The 15,056-nt window shown below is 38.7% G+C and overlaps 1 protein-coding gene across 2 annotated transcripts in view; it reads left to right on the plus strand.

Annotated features, from left to right (window-relative positions):
- Positions 1-15,056, plus strand: part of PDS5B (PDS5 cohesin associated factor B) — a 259,724-nt gene that overhangs the window by 113,202 nt on the left and 131,466 nt on the right. For both annotated transcript variants that reach the window (XM_084617358.1, XM_084617359.1), the window contains exons 8-9: positions 6,870-6,950; positions 13,587-13,727. In XM_084617358.1, coding sequence (XP_084473484.1) covers positions 6,870-6,950; positions 13,587-13,727 — 222 coding nt within the window. The remainder of the gene's footprint in view (positions 1-6,869; positions 6,951-13,586; positions 13,728-15,056) is intronic.

The following is a 15,056-nucleotide window of genomic DNA, read 5'->3' on the forward strand; positions in this document are numbered from 1 at the left end:
CAGAGGATTTCAAATTGGATCACCACCTGGATCCGTACTTGTTAGGAGTTGGCACAGGCTGTGGCTCCACCGATAGTGAAGGCTCATTCTACAAAGGCTCAGGTGTCTTTGGCTGCCTTTCTGGTGCATGTTCCTATCCAGGACATCCTCAGGCTGGGACGTGGTCTTTGGTACACTCGTTCATGACGCATTATGTCATCACCTAGCAAGCCAGAGATGACTCTGGATTTGGAAGAGCTGTGTTGCAATCGACATGTTCATGAACTCCTACCCACCTGCGATTGTACTGTTTGAGAGTCACCTACAATGGAATGGACGTGAGCAAGCACCTAAAGAAGAAAAGATGGTTACCTTTCGTAACTGTTCTTCGAGATGTTGCTTATGTCCATTCCATGGCCCGCCCTCCTTTGCCACTGTTGGAGTTCCAGCAAGAAGGAACTGGTGGAGGGGGGAAGAAAGCTGCCAGCAGCCCTTATACTGGCGCATATGCATGCCACTCCGGAGGGCGCCTGAGCTGGTCCCCTATGGATATTGCTGAGGGGAAAACTTCTGGCACCGGTGTATGTAGCGAGTGCACAGAACCTATAGTGGGATGGACGTGAGCAACCTATTTTGAAGAACAACAGTTACGAATGGTAACAGTCTTTTATGCTGCACTAATGGTATTTTAAAATATAAATCGTAATATAGATATGATTTTATTCTCTGGGCTCAACAATCTTTTGTCATTTATTTTACTTTGGTATATTCAAAGGCTGCTCTTCAGACCTCTGTATTTGTGCTGTGCAAGGCAGCTTGTGCACGCACACACTCAAAAGTTAAAAGCTAGCTTTTGGCTGTGTTCTGTAATTTTTTCAGTTGGTACAAACACTCATCCAGGAGGGAAGCTGTTTTTACAGGAAAACACAAACCTCTTAAATGGGGTAGAGCTAATTTCTTTCATCTTGGGAGAAATCAAAGTGGGGAAGCTCAAGGAGATTCATAGGAGGACCCACAAGTGGCACACAATTCTTAGTGTGTATGATAGAGACATCATTGAGAGGGGCAACCATATGGTCTTTTCTGACCAAGTAGTGGAGAAGAGGTGAAAACAAATTTATTTATACATAATTATCTTTTAAAACACTCAGCAACGTGCTAGGTGCCTCACAAAATTGTAAACATCTTTCCTGCTCTCCCCCCCCCCCCCAGAGAATACAGTTCATATTAAACATGATATGACAAGTGATGGTCATAAGCTGGCAAATAGCTGCTCAATAAGATACACATCTTGATTAGAAATAAATTCTACCCTTTTTTTTTTTAAGTGCTCACTTTTCAGAAATGTCAGTTCTCAGGATATATTTGTCAGAGATTTTGAAAGGAAGCTGATTCCTGAAAATCTAAAGCTCAGCAATATGTTTAAGAATGCATATCAGGCAGTGTCAGCAAAGTTCTTGGTATCTAGTGGTTTTCCTGCATTTTTAGTATGCCTCCTAATCTTTGCACGATCTTTGGAATTTTGAAATCTCTTGATGGCTTTCGCAACATATAGATTATGAAGAAATTTCTCATGGATAATATTTCACTAAAATTGTAGGTGAAATTGAGCGATATGACATGAACAGTGCCTTCAGATGTTAGTCCTTAATGTACTATAAGGTATTGGTTCTCTTTAGTGAAATAGTGTGTGAACAAGATTGTGCAATTTTATCTTTTACTAATACTAAATTATAGAATTGCAGGGACAACTGTCTTCATTCTACAGCATTTCCACTAGTCTTGTATCACTCAATGCAAGAAAAAAGTGCTTTTATGTTGTAAAGACATGCTTCAGTTTTTCTTTTTCAGCACTTGCAGAAAAAGAACATGGCAAGATTTTATGCTCTTTGATGGGGACCATGTCTACCTTTCTGCATAGTGTATAGAACAATGGACTTTTTTGTGTCCTCTGGCAGCTACTTAATATTAAGATTAAATAATGTTAAACATCACAATGTTACAAAAAGTGGAGATAAGTGAGATGATTCTCAGAATGAATATGAGATGCCAAAGAATGTTAAGCACTAGCACAATACTCTGTAATATGAAAATGTGTGTCAGGAAAAACAGACTAATGAATAGCAAGGTAAAAAGAGCAAACTCTTAATAGAACAAGTAGTCCATTGCAATAATGAACAATCTGATAGAGAAGTTTTTTTTAACTTGATATGAAGGTATAGCTTTTCTTTTCATGTGGGGAGTTTTGTAGTTTTCTTCTTGCAAGTATTCTGTGGTGGTTGTACCAACTAACACCAAAGGATGAAAGACGGGAAAACTTGAAAATTATTCAGTAGTTATCCACCGAGTAATATCTTACATTTTGGTTCTATGGATTTGTTAAAATCAAGTGTGTTTTGTTGTAGGGAGCAGAGACACCCATACTACATCATACTTTCTCCTATTTATATCACCACCTCCCCTGAAGCCACTTAAACTTTTGAATTCATCACATCTTGCTTTTGTCTCACATGTATTAATGGATCTAAGCTTTTCTTTAGAATGTATCTTTTGTTATTTCTCGTGCTGCATTTATAGTGCTTTTGGTGCACAGTGTGAAATAGTCATAAAATTTACTAGCTAAAGCACAAGAGAACATTTTCCAAAGATATTTAGGTACCTAAAGATGCAGATTTGTACCTACTGGGATTTTTAGAAACTCTTTGGCACCTCATTACCATTGACTGCCTCCCCTTTTTAGGCCAATAAAGGATTTTATTGGATTGACTGTTAAATACCCTTGCCATCAGTTTCAAGCTGTAGTGCATAAAGGATCACAGAATCATAGAATATCAGGGTTGGAAGGGACCTCAGGAGGTCATCTAGCCCAATCTCCTGCTCAAAGCAGGACCAATCCCCAACTAAATCATCCTATAGAGTTCTGTTTCATTTCATTATAGATGGGGAAGAAATTGGTATGATTACTCACTTCAGAGTGTTTGGAAGATTCTGCAAAATAACTTTAATAATATTAGAACCATGCATCAGATCATGGAAATTAAGAACGAAAGGCCTTATTAGTGTTAGTCTGTCCTGTTGCTAGAGCATGATTGCTCCCAACAGTACACTTGGGCTACTGCTTTGTGAAAATCTAGTTTTAAATGCTTCAAGTAATAGGGTTTCCATCACCTTTTGGAACATTATTTCCGCAGCCTGATGATCTCGCTATCATTTACCCGTTCTTAACTTCCTTCTGTCACTTACAGCTATTCCTGCCTGTACCACCCTAAATAATGTCTCCTCTTACTTTTTTGTAACTTTCAAACGTTCATAGTCAGTCAGCACAGCTATATTAGACGGTTGCTTTGCCAAACTATACATAATGAGCAGTTTTTATTTTATCTCATGAGTCATTCTTTCACATACTCTAATTTTTTGTTGCTTTTTTTCTGAACTCCCTCAAATTTGTATTGATGGTTTTGGGTAAAGGTGTCCAGAGCTTGAACACAATGTTCCGTGTTTGTTTTCGCTGGACAGAAACTGTAACTTGCTCCATGATGTGAGGTTTCTACACATGCTGCCCGCAGTCTTGTATTACTACTACTATTATTTGTAATTGCTGCTGCATCATGTTGCAAACTATTATGTAATTTGCTGTCCATTATTACTGCTGTCTCTGTGGGTGTTAACGGCTTTCCTTATGTCTCACTTCCATTAAATATAAGTTTAAAAAATGCAAGTTACTACACCTTTCAAAAAATACTTGTCAAATTTTTTAATACATTTGTTTTGGGAAAGTGGAAAATTATATGATCTGCAATTCTTGAATAAAGTTTAAAGTTTCCTCCTTGTTACTGCTTAAATGCACATTTCTAGAGAAGTGACTTGTCTCATCCTTGTGACATTGGTGAGATACCCTTTGACAACAGTAGGTGTTTTTTGTAAAAAAAAAATCAAGATTTTTGTTTTAATTATCCAAGTCCTTCTTTAAAAACAAGAGAATTGTGAGTTACTATGCTCTTTAATTGTTTTAGAATCTTCAAGAGCATATTAAATTGTCATATCTTGACTTGACTTCATCTGCTCATTCTGGGTTTTGTTTGCTAACTATGACTTTGTGTCTCCAGTGATTGATTTTGTTCATTGTATGTAGCATATTTTCCCTTGCTGTCTGGGTTCAAGTGCTAAACATGGATCAGTTTTATGTCCCTATCTCTCAAGGAAAAAAAGTGAAGGTAGTTGTAGATCAGTTATTGTTTCAGGTCTTTTCCATGATCAGGTTCTGTGAAAACACCGAATAGTTGTTCAGGATGAGAATTTTTATTTGCTTTTAGCAATGACCAGTGTTCCCTCTAATTTTTCTCACGCATGTGCGGAATGAATGTTATGTGAACCAATATGGAGGTGATGTGAGACCTCCATATTGGTGCACATAACAAAATTAACGTGGCGGGGGTGGGGCCGAGGGGTTCAGAGTGTAGGAGGGGGCTCAAGGCTGGGGCAGAGGTTTGGGGTGCAGGAGGGGGTGAGGGCTCCAGGGTGGTGCTGGGGATGAGGGGCTTGGGGTGCAGGCTGCCTCAGGGCTACAGTGGGGAGAGAGGACTCTTCCCCAGCTCTCTCTCCCTGCAGCAACACTGGGCTGGGGGTGGGGTGGGGGGGAGAAGAGGAGCGGCAGAGGTGCCTCTCTCCGTCGCAGCAGCTCTGCAGCTGAAGCCACGGGATAGGCGCTTCTCCCCTGGCCTGGGCAGGGTTGGGGCCGGGGAAGGGGCGCCTCTCCCCCATCCACGGCAGGTCCATCTGCAGTCTGGCCCGCTGGTGATGGTCCGGGGCTTCGGGCTCCCTAGGGGCAGGGGTGTTAGGTGAAGCCCTGGGCCTAGAGGGGCACTGGGGAGGGCCAGAGAGTAGAGGAGCCAGTACTGCTAGGTCGCAGCGCAAGTGAAGGTGGAACATCAGGCTGGCGGGGCCCCTGCTGAGCATGGGCCTGGCACCAATATAAACCCAGTACTGGTGGGGCTGGGTTGGGTTGGGGCTGGGGGAGAGGCGCATCTCCCTGCCACAGCCCCGAGCTCCTGCTCAGCACTTAACAGGCTGCTGCATGGCCGCGCATCTTAGAGGGAACTTAGGCAGTGACTCAAATCTTGAGTCAATAAATATTCAAAAAAAAATTTTCATGGTCTTCAGATTTTTCTTTTGTTGACTGATTTAATATTTTTACTTACCAATGGCTTGTTTTTCTTTGCCATTACAACTAAAAATATCTTACTTTGCTCCTATCCCTCAGATTGGAACCTTCTGGTCAAGTATACTAATGTTTAGGGTTGGAAAGTTTAAGGGTAGAGTGCTGTTACAAATATAAGGATATATTTCTCCCTGTGTGCATTAAAATAGCTACGTAGAAATTAAGCAACCCTTTTTCAGGTAAGTTCCTGTTTCTGATGATGCATGGTGTTTAGGAATAATTTAGAAAACAACATTTAGAGTAAAATGAAGAATATCCGTTCATATGTAGCAATGTTACTATACTACACAAACTGCCTAGGGAAGTCATGGAATCTTCTTCTGTAGAGGTTTTCAAAAGGAGGCTGGATAGCTATGCCTTTGATGGTTGAGAAACAACAAATCTTGTATCTTGGCAGGGGCTTAGACTAATGACCTTTGCTGACCCTTCTAACCCAGTGGTTCTATGATTTCTATACAGATCATACTTGAAGACAACTCTTTTTTTCTTTTAAATGGAGTATAAAAACAACTGTGTATTATCTTGTATAGGGTTCTTTCAGGTTAAAAATTGTTTTTTTCTTATTACAAATAACACTGTAGATAATCAGAACTGAGCATTTGATTTTTTTACAGTTGAAGTTTTCAGTTTCACATTTGTTTGCTTAACCTTAAGGGGTAATTTTAAAAGAAATTTTCATTGCATTAAAATAGTACTGCAATTGTGGTGTTGCAAATACTGCAGGAGAATGTTTTAATTGGTCTGCTGCTCCAGAAATTATTGAAAAATTTACATACTAGTCAGAGATTGATAAAAGAAATCAGTGGTGGGAAAGGCAGGGGAAGCCCACCAGTGATGTGTTTTATGGGCAGTACCATGGTGAGAAACATAACCCAACTTTTAGATCACAGAAGAGGAAAGTGTGCCAAAATCCCTACCAAAGTGCTTCTTGGAAGTTTGTATTCACCAACCTCTTCTCGTGGTAGAGGGGAAGAAGGGTTTTGTTTTTTTGTTTTCTCTCCCCAATCATCCAGGCTGTGCATCTGTAGGAGAGTGAGGCTGTCATCGTTATGCTGTATACCCCTGTAGGAGAGCAAGGCCGTGATCTCTGTGCTGTATACCCCTCCCACATAGATACCTTCTACCCTTGCAGCCATCAGGCATCTGCTGTTCTGCCTCTCACCAGCTTCCATTTTGGGGTCTCTCTCACATGACTAACTCCAGTGCCAGTATATGTTGTGGCACACAGCTTTCCCCAAGCAGCAAAAGAGCCATGAGGAACAGCAGCAGATGCAGGCAATTTGGCTGTTGGTTTACAGATCAGGAAGACAGGCAGCACTGATTCCATCTACTTTGGGTCATATTTGGAAGGTTATCTTCACAACCATAATGGCGATTAACTTAATTTGAAAAATATTAAATTTTATATTCTGTGAGAATTGATTGTTTATGTTCCTGGATTTCTTTGGGAAAATGCCCCATTCACCACTCACTGTCTATTAGGTGAATTAAGTTTTCAAACTCTGTTTTACAAAACCTAAATTTTGGACCAGCTTTGATCTGACAGCATCCCTTTAACTACTGACGGATTCAAGGGGGTTTATTATTTATTGGTATATGTTAATTTCAAGATTCTTAAATTCTATATTTAAGATTAATGTGTGGATCAAAGTTTGCTATTTGTGTTTTTCAGAATTTAAACAAGCAAGCATATGACTTGGCAAAGGCTTTACTAAAGAGGACAGCTCAAGCTATTGAACCGTACATTACTAACGTAAGTCAAGATTTGCAAGTGATTAAACACATGGGTGAAAATAACTTTAAAAGAGCTGAGTAATTTATTGGTAGTTACTAATTTTGTTGTAGGGTAGGTAGTTTTTAAGATTAATAGTTTGAGACTGTTATCTGGTGGAGAACATCTGCTGTATTAGAAATACCATATCGTATTGCCCTTAAAATCTAATACTCAGTTGTTTAGAAATTACCAAAGCCATTACCAAATTTGAGGTACTCTGTTACAATTTCCTGACAGTTGCAAAACCAAACTGCTTGTATTATTTTTATCATTTTGTATTAGGATAGCACCTAGAGGTCCCATTCATGTTAGTTGCATTGTTAGGCTCTATACATATATGTAGTGAGAGACCGTCCCTGTCACAAAGAGCTAACAATCTAAATAGACAAGACAAAGTGTGGGAGGGGAAATAGAGGCAGAGAGAGATGAAGTACCATGCCCAAGGTGGCACAGCGGGTCAGTGGCAGAGCTGGGAATAGAACCGAGGCCTCCAATTTCTAGTTCGGTGTCTTGCCCATTAGATTATGCTGCATTGTTGGACAGGTCTTCTATCATACTGTGGGACTTAGGTCGTGTCTACACCAACTTGCAACTAATACCAGTAACTAGGGAGTTGATGGTCTATGGCTTCTACACTTTTTTTCTTTTAGGTTCAGTGTTCTAAAATGGAAATCAAAGGAAGTTTTTTTTGTTTTTTTTTTTGGTGTGTGTATGAATAGAATGAAAGTTATTTTTTACAGTCGTCTGGTGTCAAGGGCTTACCTCTTCAGACAAGGGGGATGGTAATTAACATAAGATAAGGGGGAAATAAAACCTACACAAACTAGCATTAATATGTAGTCAATGTCAGCAAGTATAGAAGCTTCTTGCATAATTTCTTCATTGGTCTGATCTAACCCATGATCATGATTACAATGGAACTGTTCCTTCATCTGTGACAGTCAGATGATAGCTCAGGCTCCTCTTAGAAAACTTCCTGGATCCCTCTTGATTTCAGGAAAGACTGAAGGTTGTGGTACTGCACACTGTTGCTAACAGGACTGAGCATCTCCTTTCTCAGTTGCTCATTTGTGCACCTACAACCACTGGCGTGTAGGTGTATACAAATCACACCTTCAGACCAGTCTCTCTGGTCTTTCAGTAGAATACATTCCAGGAAGCTCCTGCTAGAAGAAAAAATTGGTCCTGGATTAGGGCTGTCTATTAACTGCAGTTAACTCATGCGATTAACTCAAAAAAATTAATCACAATTAAAAACATTAATCGCAGTTTTAATCGCACTATTAAACAATAGAATAACAATGGAAATTTATTAAATATTTTGATGTTTTTCTACATTTTCATATATTTTGTATTCTGTGTTGTAATTGAAATTGAAATGCATATTACTTTTGATTACAAGTATTTGCATTGTAAAAATGATAAAAAAAAAAGTATTTTTCAGTTCACCTCATACAAGTACTGTAGCGCAATCTTTGTAATGAAAGTGCCACTTACAAATGTAGATTTTTTTTGTTGCGTTACTGCACTCAAAAACAAAGCAATGTAAAACTTCAGAACCTAAAAGTCCACTCAGTCCTACTTCTTGTTCAGCTAATCGCTAAGACGAACAAGTTTGTTTACATTTACAGGAGATAATGCGGCCCTCTTCTTATTTACAATGTCACCTGAAAGTGAGAACAGTCATATTTGCATGGCACGTTTGTATCTGGCATTGCAAGTTATTTACATGCCAGATATGGTAATCATTTGTATGATCCTTCATGCTTTGACCACCATTCTAGAGGACATGCTTCCATGCTGATGACGCTCGTTAAAAAAAAAATGCGTTAATTACATTTGTGACTGAACTCCTTGGGGGAGAATTGTATGTCTCCTGCTCTGTTTTACCTGCATTCTGCCTTATATTTCATGTTATAGCAGTCTCGGTTGATGACCCAGCACATGTTCATTTTAAGAACACTTTCACTGCAGATTTCACAAAATGCGAAGAAGGTACCAATGTGAGATTTCTAAGTTAGCTACAGCACTCGACCCAAGGTTTAAGAATCTGAAGTGCCTTCCAAAATCTGAAACGGACGAGGTGTGGAGCGTGCTTTCAGAACTCTTAGAAGAGCAGCAGTCTGATGTGGAAACTACAGAATGCGAACCACCAAAAAAGAAAATCAATGTTTTGCTGGTGGCATCTGACTCAGATGATGAAAATGAACATGTGTCAGCCTGCCTAGTTTTCAGTTGTTGTTGAGCAGAACCCCTCATCAGTATGGACGCATGTCCTCTGGAATGGGGGTTGAAGCATGAAGGGACATGAATCTTTAGTGCATCTGGCATGTTAATATCTTGACATGCCAGCTACAGCAGTGCCATTCGAACACCTGTTCTCACTTTCAGGTGCAACTGTAAACTTGTTTTTCTGAGTGATTGGCTGAACAAGAAGTAGGATTGAGTGGACTTGCAGGCTCTAAAATTTTACATTGTTTTGTTTTTGAATGCAGTTTTTTGTACATAATTCTATATTTGTAAGTGCAACTTTCATTATAAAGAGATTGCACTACAGTACTTGTATTAGGTGAATTGAAAAATACTATTTTTTATCATTTTTACAGTGCAACTATTTGTAATAAAAAATAAAGTGAGCACTGTATACTTCGTATTCTGTATTGTAACTGAAATCTATATATTTGAAAATGTAGAAAACATCCAAAAATATTTAAATAAATGGTATTCTGTTTAACCATGCCAAAACCCTATTTTGGGTATATTATTATTATTTTTTATCTGTGTTAGGCCTAGTGCCTATGTTGTTAAAGCTTTTGGCTTGACAAGGGGTGTTACCTGCATGTTTTTCATTCTCCATTTCTAAGTTGCTGCTTAGATTCCTGGCATGATCCACAGAACTGAGAGCAGCATTCATGCAGCTCTTACCATATCTGTTTGATTTTTCCACACCTCTGTTGCTCTGCCTAAAGGATTTAAGAAAGTAGGCAATGTACTACTGTTTGTTATAGGTATGGAGAAAGTGATCTGACTGTGGGAGTAACTGTATGACTAGATTTCTTACACCACTGTCATGGGGGAAAAAAGGGGGAACAGAGTTAGAAGGAGGAATAGACAGGAAGGATGGAGGACAAAGAAAAACTACAGGTGGCGTGGAAGGAATAGTTAAGAGCTGAATAGAGAGGGAAGACTTCAGAGAAGAGATGGATGATGAGGGAGAGAAATAAGAGATGAGAAGGAAGAGCGATCAGGCAGAAGAAAAATGTGAGTGCTTCTGTAAGTAACATATGTAACACAGACTTTGTTTATTACAGGTAAGGTTGCAGCAGGGCATACTGCAGCCACCCTAAACCTTAAGAGCATGGAAATAAACTTAGGGGAAATATTCACTATTGCTTACTACCTTCATGTAGCCTTAAATGCTCTCAATACCACACTGCATTTACTTCCAACTGTGACAGATAAAAGCAATAGGCACTCCAACTTCATCAAACGTATACTTACAAGATTCTGCGACTCTGACCTCATACTCTTGTAGCAAAAAATCTTTACATCTGATACAATATTAAATATGTTTTACGAATTTAAGATTGGAGAGGTTGCTATTAAGGGTGTGTGTAAAAATTATGCAAAGGACATCTAGTAATTCATATTGATAATAATCAAAGCAGATAATTTTGAAAGTTTTAACATCCCTGCTTAAGCAAAACTTGGGCTTCAGCTTAACTCAGTTGTTGCTGCTACTCCACCATAATTCATGGTTGCACGATTCATGTTAATTAACATGGATAAGAAGATAGGAACGGGAGACAAGAATGGAGCTTAATTAGATTTTTGTTTTTTGGAAATGTGGCAACCCTGGTCTCCATTCTAGGCAGTTGGTATACTGTGGCTGCTTATACTTAATGTGATTATTTCACTGTTACCATGTCTCACTGATTCTCTCTCCACAACCTTCCAGTTTGCTGTTTGTAGCTACATATCTTGTCTCATGCAAAGATTGTAAGCTGTTTGTGGTAGGTATAGCATCTAGCACAAAGGGTCCATGAATCCAGACTGGGGCCTCAAGGTGCTACTGCAATAAAAATCCTTCCTCGTGGTGAAAAATTTTTGCATTGACAGCTCTCTGTTCTTTAATGCTATAGAATGTATTAAGTATCATTCCCCACTTGTGGGGTACATTTCGAGAACAAATTTTCTTTGGTAGGGTAAATAAAGAAACACAATAGAGGACACACAATTGAACCAGGAATGTACATCTTCCAGTAGAAGCTGCTTGTTTAAAAAAAAACAACAAACCCCACCCCCCCGAAAAAAACACACACATCCCATAAGGCCAGTTCTGTTCATGATGAGAGAGAGATTTCGAGCCACACACAGCTCTTCTTCAGATCACACAGCTTTGTGTGGCTCAAAAGCCTGTCTCTCTCATCATGAACAGAAGTTGGTCCAATTAAAGGTACTATCTCACTCTTGTCTCTCTGATTTATAAAGCTGTTAAATAGAAATTTATGAGCTCACAATGACTATGGCTAAGAATTTATATCCACAAAGCAGCATTTTTGTACACTGCAGTTATAAAGCAAACATTTCTCATTGACTTATATGGACATGAGGGTAAATCTGTTTCTAGTATAGCACACAATTTTTTGATTTGTAAATATGGTGCATCCTTTCCTGATCAGTTAAGTTTTTCATTTTTCTTTTCTTTTCTCACCTTATGAAAGAAGCTCCCTTTTTTCCTAATTGGCTTGATTCATGTTACAGTAGCACACTGAACATTTGAACTCCCCCTGCTGGCTTTGCAGTTAATTGTTCAAATGCTTTACCAAGGTCTGTACATATCCTTGCAAATTGATCATGCTGATGCACAAAAGAGTTCTATGATTTGTTTTAGAAACACAAGGGTGGAAAAATTAATTTGACACAGGAAAAGGGCATAATTGGTTAATGTTTTTTTGAGTTCAAAGAAGTCAGGTTCATCTTTACCCATCTAAAAGGTGCACAACTTAAGCTTTGTGTTTTTCCTCTCACCTCAAATCACACGTTTCTCTCAAAGGATCCATAAAAGAATTCCCTATCAGGTTAATACAGCCTTTTGGTTTTTGGTAGGATGTTCTTCTTCCTCTTGACTATTGGGAAGGAGAGGGGCCTCCTCTATCCTGGCTTGCCTGTTGCATGGCACAATACCACTTGTTTGATGCAATACCTGTTGTCAAATTTTCAAAGGTAGGCATTGATTTTTGAGTGCCTCAAATTTTTGGTGCCCGTTTCAAAGCAATTGGGCCTGAGTACCTGGAGCTCCTTTTGACTTCAGGTGAGTTGTAGGTGCTTAATACTTAGAAAAATCAGACCCAAGATTTCTCAGGTTGGGTACCTAAAAGTGGATACTTTTGAAAATTTAGATCTAGTGCATGGTACTTGCTCTGATCTGATATACATTTATCAGGTAGAGTGGGTAGTGGTTGATGCTGTGCCCAAGTCCAGGCAGAGACAGGAGTGAGCACCAATTAAATGTGCTCCACCACTGGACTTGATGGTTTTGGAGTGACATGAACAGTGTTGCACACTTTGGGCATGGGGCTCTTCGGTAGATTAAAAAAAGCAGTTTGAGAAACAGTTCCGTGGTCTAAAATGAGTTAGGAACGATAACTTTCTTTCCTTCCTCCCTACCACACAGTACGTATTTCAGTACACAGTAAGTAACAGAGTGATTAAAAAGTAAAGCAATATTTAATTTGTTTTTCCATGTAATTATTTTATAGTTGAAAGTACAGATTTACCCTCATGTCCATATAAGTCAATGAGAAATGTTTGCTTTATAACTGCAGTGTACAAAAATGCTGCTTTGTGGATATAAATTCTTAGCCATACAGTCATTGTGAGCTCATAAATTTCTATTTAACAGCTTTATAAATCAGAGAGACAAGAGTGAGATAGTACCTTTAATTGGACCAACTTCTGTTCATGATGAGAGAGACAGGCTTTTGAGCCACACAAAGCTGTGTGATCTGAAGAAGAGCTGTGTGTGGCTCGAAATCTCTCTCTCATCATGAACAGAAGTTGGTCCAATGAAAGATATCACCTCACCCACCTTGTTTCTCTAAGATCCTGTGACTAACATGGCTACAGCTACACTTCATACATTATGTTTTTACAGTAGTGTGGTAACTCCCTAGCTATTTCTCTATATTGGTCCCATTTAGGCAAAAGGATGGAATGCTTTTGAAATAAATTGGTGTCGCTTGTGGTTAAATAACTCTAAATTTAGTCACACTACAAAATATCTGATATAATTGAAACTGATAGAGGAATTATTTGTTAAAGTTGTTTCTAGACTTGCTGTGATAAACTAAACATTGCATGACACCTTTTTGTATTGTTGCTTTTCATCTCTAGTTTATGAATATAGATTGATAGGAAAAAGTACTATATCTTAAGCGTTATCTTTCCATAAACTCGTTTCCCCCCCCCTTTTATCATTTTAATAGAAATTTGTATCCTTACCTGAATTAGTGAAGATATTATATTGATTCAGTGGTAGGTGAAGTTAGAATTTTAGAAAAGACACAAGATGTATTCTGTTACTGATGTAATGTTCTTTGTTTTACTTTCCAGTTCTTCAATCAGGTGCTTATGCTTGGGAAAACTTCTATCAGTGATCTGTCAGAGCATGTCTTTGACTTAATTCTGGAGTTATACAATATTGACAGTCATCTCTTGCTTTCTGTTTTACCGCAGCTTGAATTCAAACTTAAGGTAAATACCATACTATATTTGTTTTAGACAGTCTTAAAATGGATTTTTTTGCTCTGAATATGTGTTATGTAATATTTGAAAAGTTTGCCAAGTCTGATTTGGAATTAAATGTTTTTCTTACTGTCACATCTAAGTAACTCAAAACAATCAGTGCATAAGAGTAAATGTATAAGAAGACTAATCTGAAAGTTGTAGAAAAAACGTAATTATAGAAGTTATGTCACAGAGTAATTAGAAAAGACTGCATTTATAAGTGTGATTCACATGTTTCATACAAAAAGATAACTGATTTCCAGTTTTATGTCATTGGCATTGCAAGTTACTATTTATTTAAATACCTATGCAGTGATTCACAAATTTTAATAGATTGAAAATCATATGTCTCTTAATGGCATTAAAATACTGTATAGCTGTAACTAGATTGGGAAACATTTGTTATCCTTTGTAGTGGGAAAACAGCAACTTCTTTCTTGTTACTTTCTGGAAATTTAAGAATTAATATCCATTTTCATTAGTGTGGCCATCCCTGAGCATTATGCTCCCCCTCTCTGGGCTACTTTTTGCCTCGCTGTTGGTCTTCTCAAATCTATATTAGAGGGGGATGTGGGTGCTGAGCTGTTTCCCTCCCATCTCGCTTGAGTAAGCAGCACATCTTTTTTTCAGGTTGTCAAAATGATAGTCTCGTGAATGGGGGAAAAATAGGCCTTATAATTTTAAAAATAAAGTCTATGGTCAGTATTTTTTACCAGGGTCAGGTCTTCTGTATTACTCATTCTACTTCCTCATGCTTGAATTGGGAAAGTCCTGGAGGAAATGTTTAAGCTCTGAATAAAAAGGCACTCTCATTGTGGGCTTGGGGTGTAATGTTTTTTTCCTTGCCTGCCTTTGTCCTACCCATTTCTGTTCTTGTCTATCACCACTGCTTCTCTCTATTCTTCTGCATAATAAGGTCCACAGATCCTAAATAATGGGTCTTCAACCAATTCTGAGTTTAGGAAGCAGACCAGAACAGAATAGGAGTGTGTCTGTCCCTGACAAGCCCACAATCCACAGCTGTAGGCAGGCTAACCAGGTCTTCCTGGTGTGTTAAATATGAGAGCCTGGTAATATCTGATGAGCTTATGAAGAAGCAAAGGTTAAAGCTGCTATTCATATTCTCTTCTGATGGGAGTGTCAGACAGGAGCAGTCACACCCATCCTCAAAGCAACAAGCTGGCAAAACAAGAAAGAAGCCACTCTGGACCAGAAACTCAGACTGATATGGGGAAGTGGGTGGTAATACCCCTTAACTGAGAAGGAGTCCTCACAAAGTAGCATTAGCCAAAGGTA

This window comes from Lepidochelys olivacea (genome assembly GCF_965140295.1).
Source record: "Lepidochelys olivacea isolate rLepOli2 genome assembly, chromosome: 1".
Lineage (NCBI taxonomy): Eukaryota > Metazoa > Chordata > Testudines > Cheloniidae > Lepidochelys > Lepidochelys olivacea.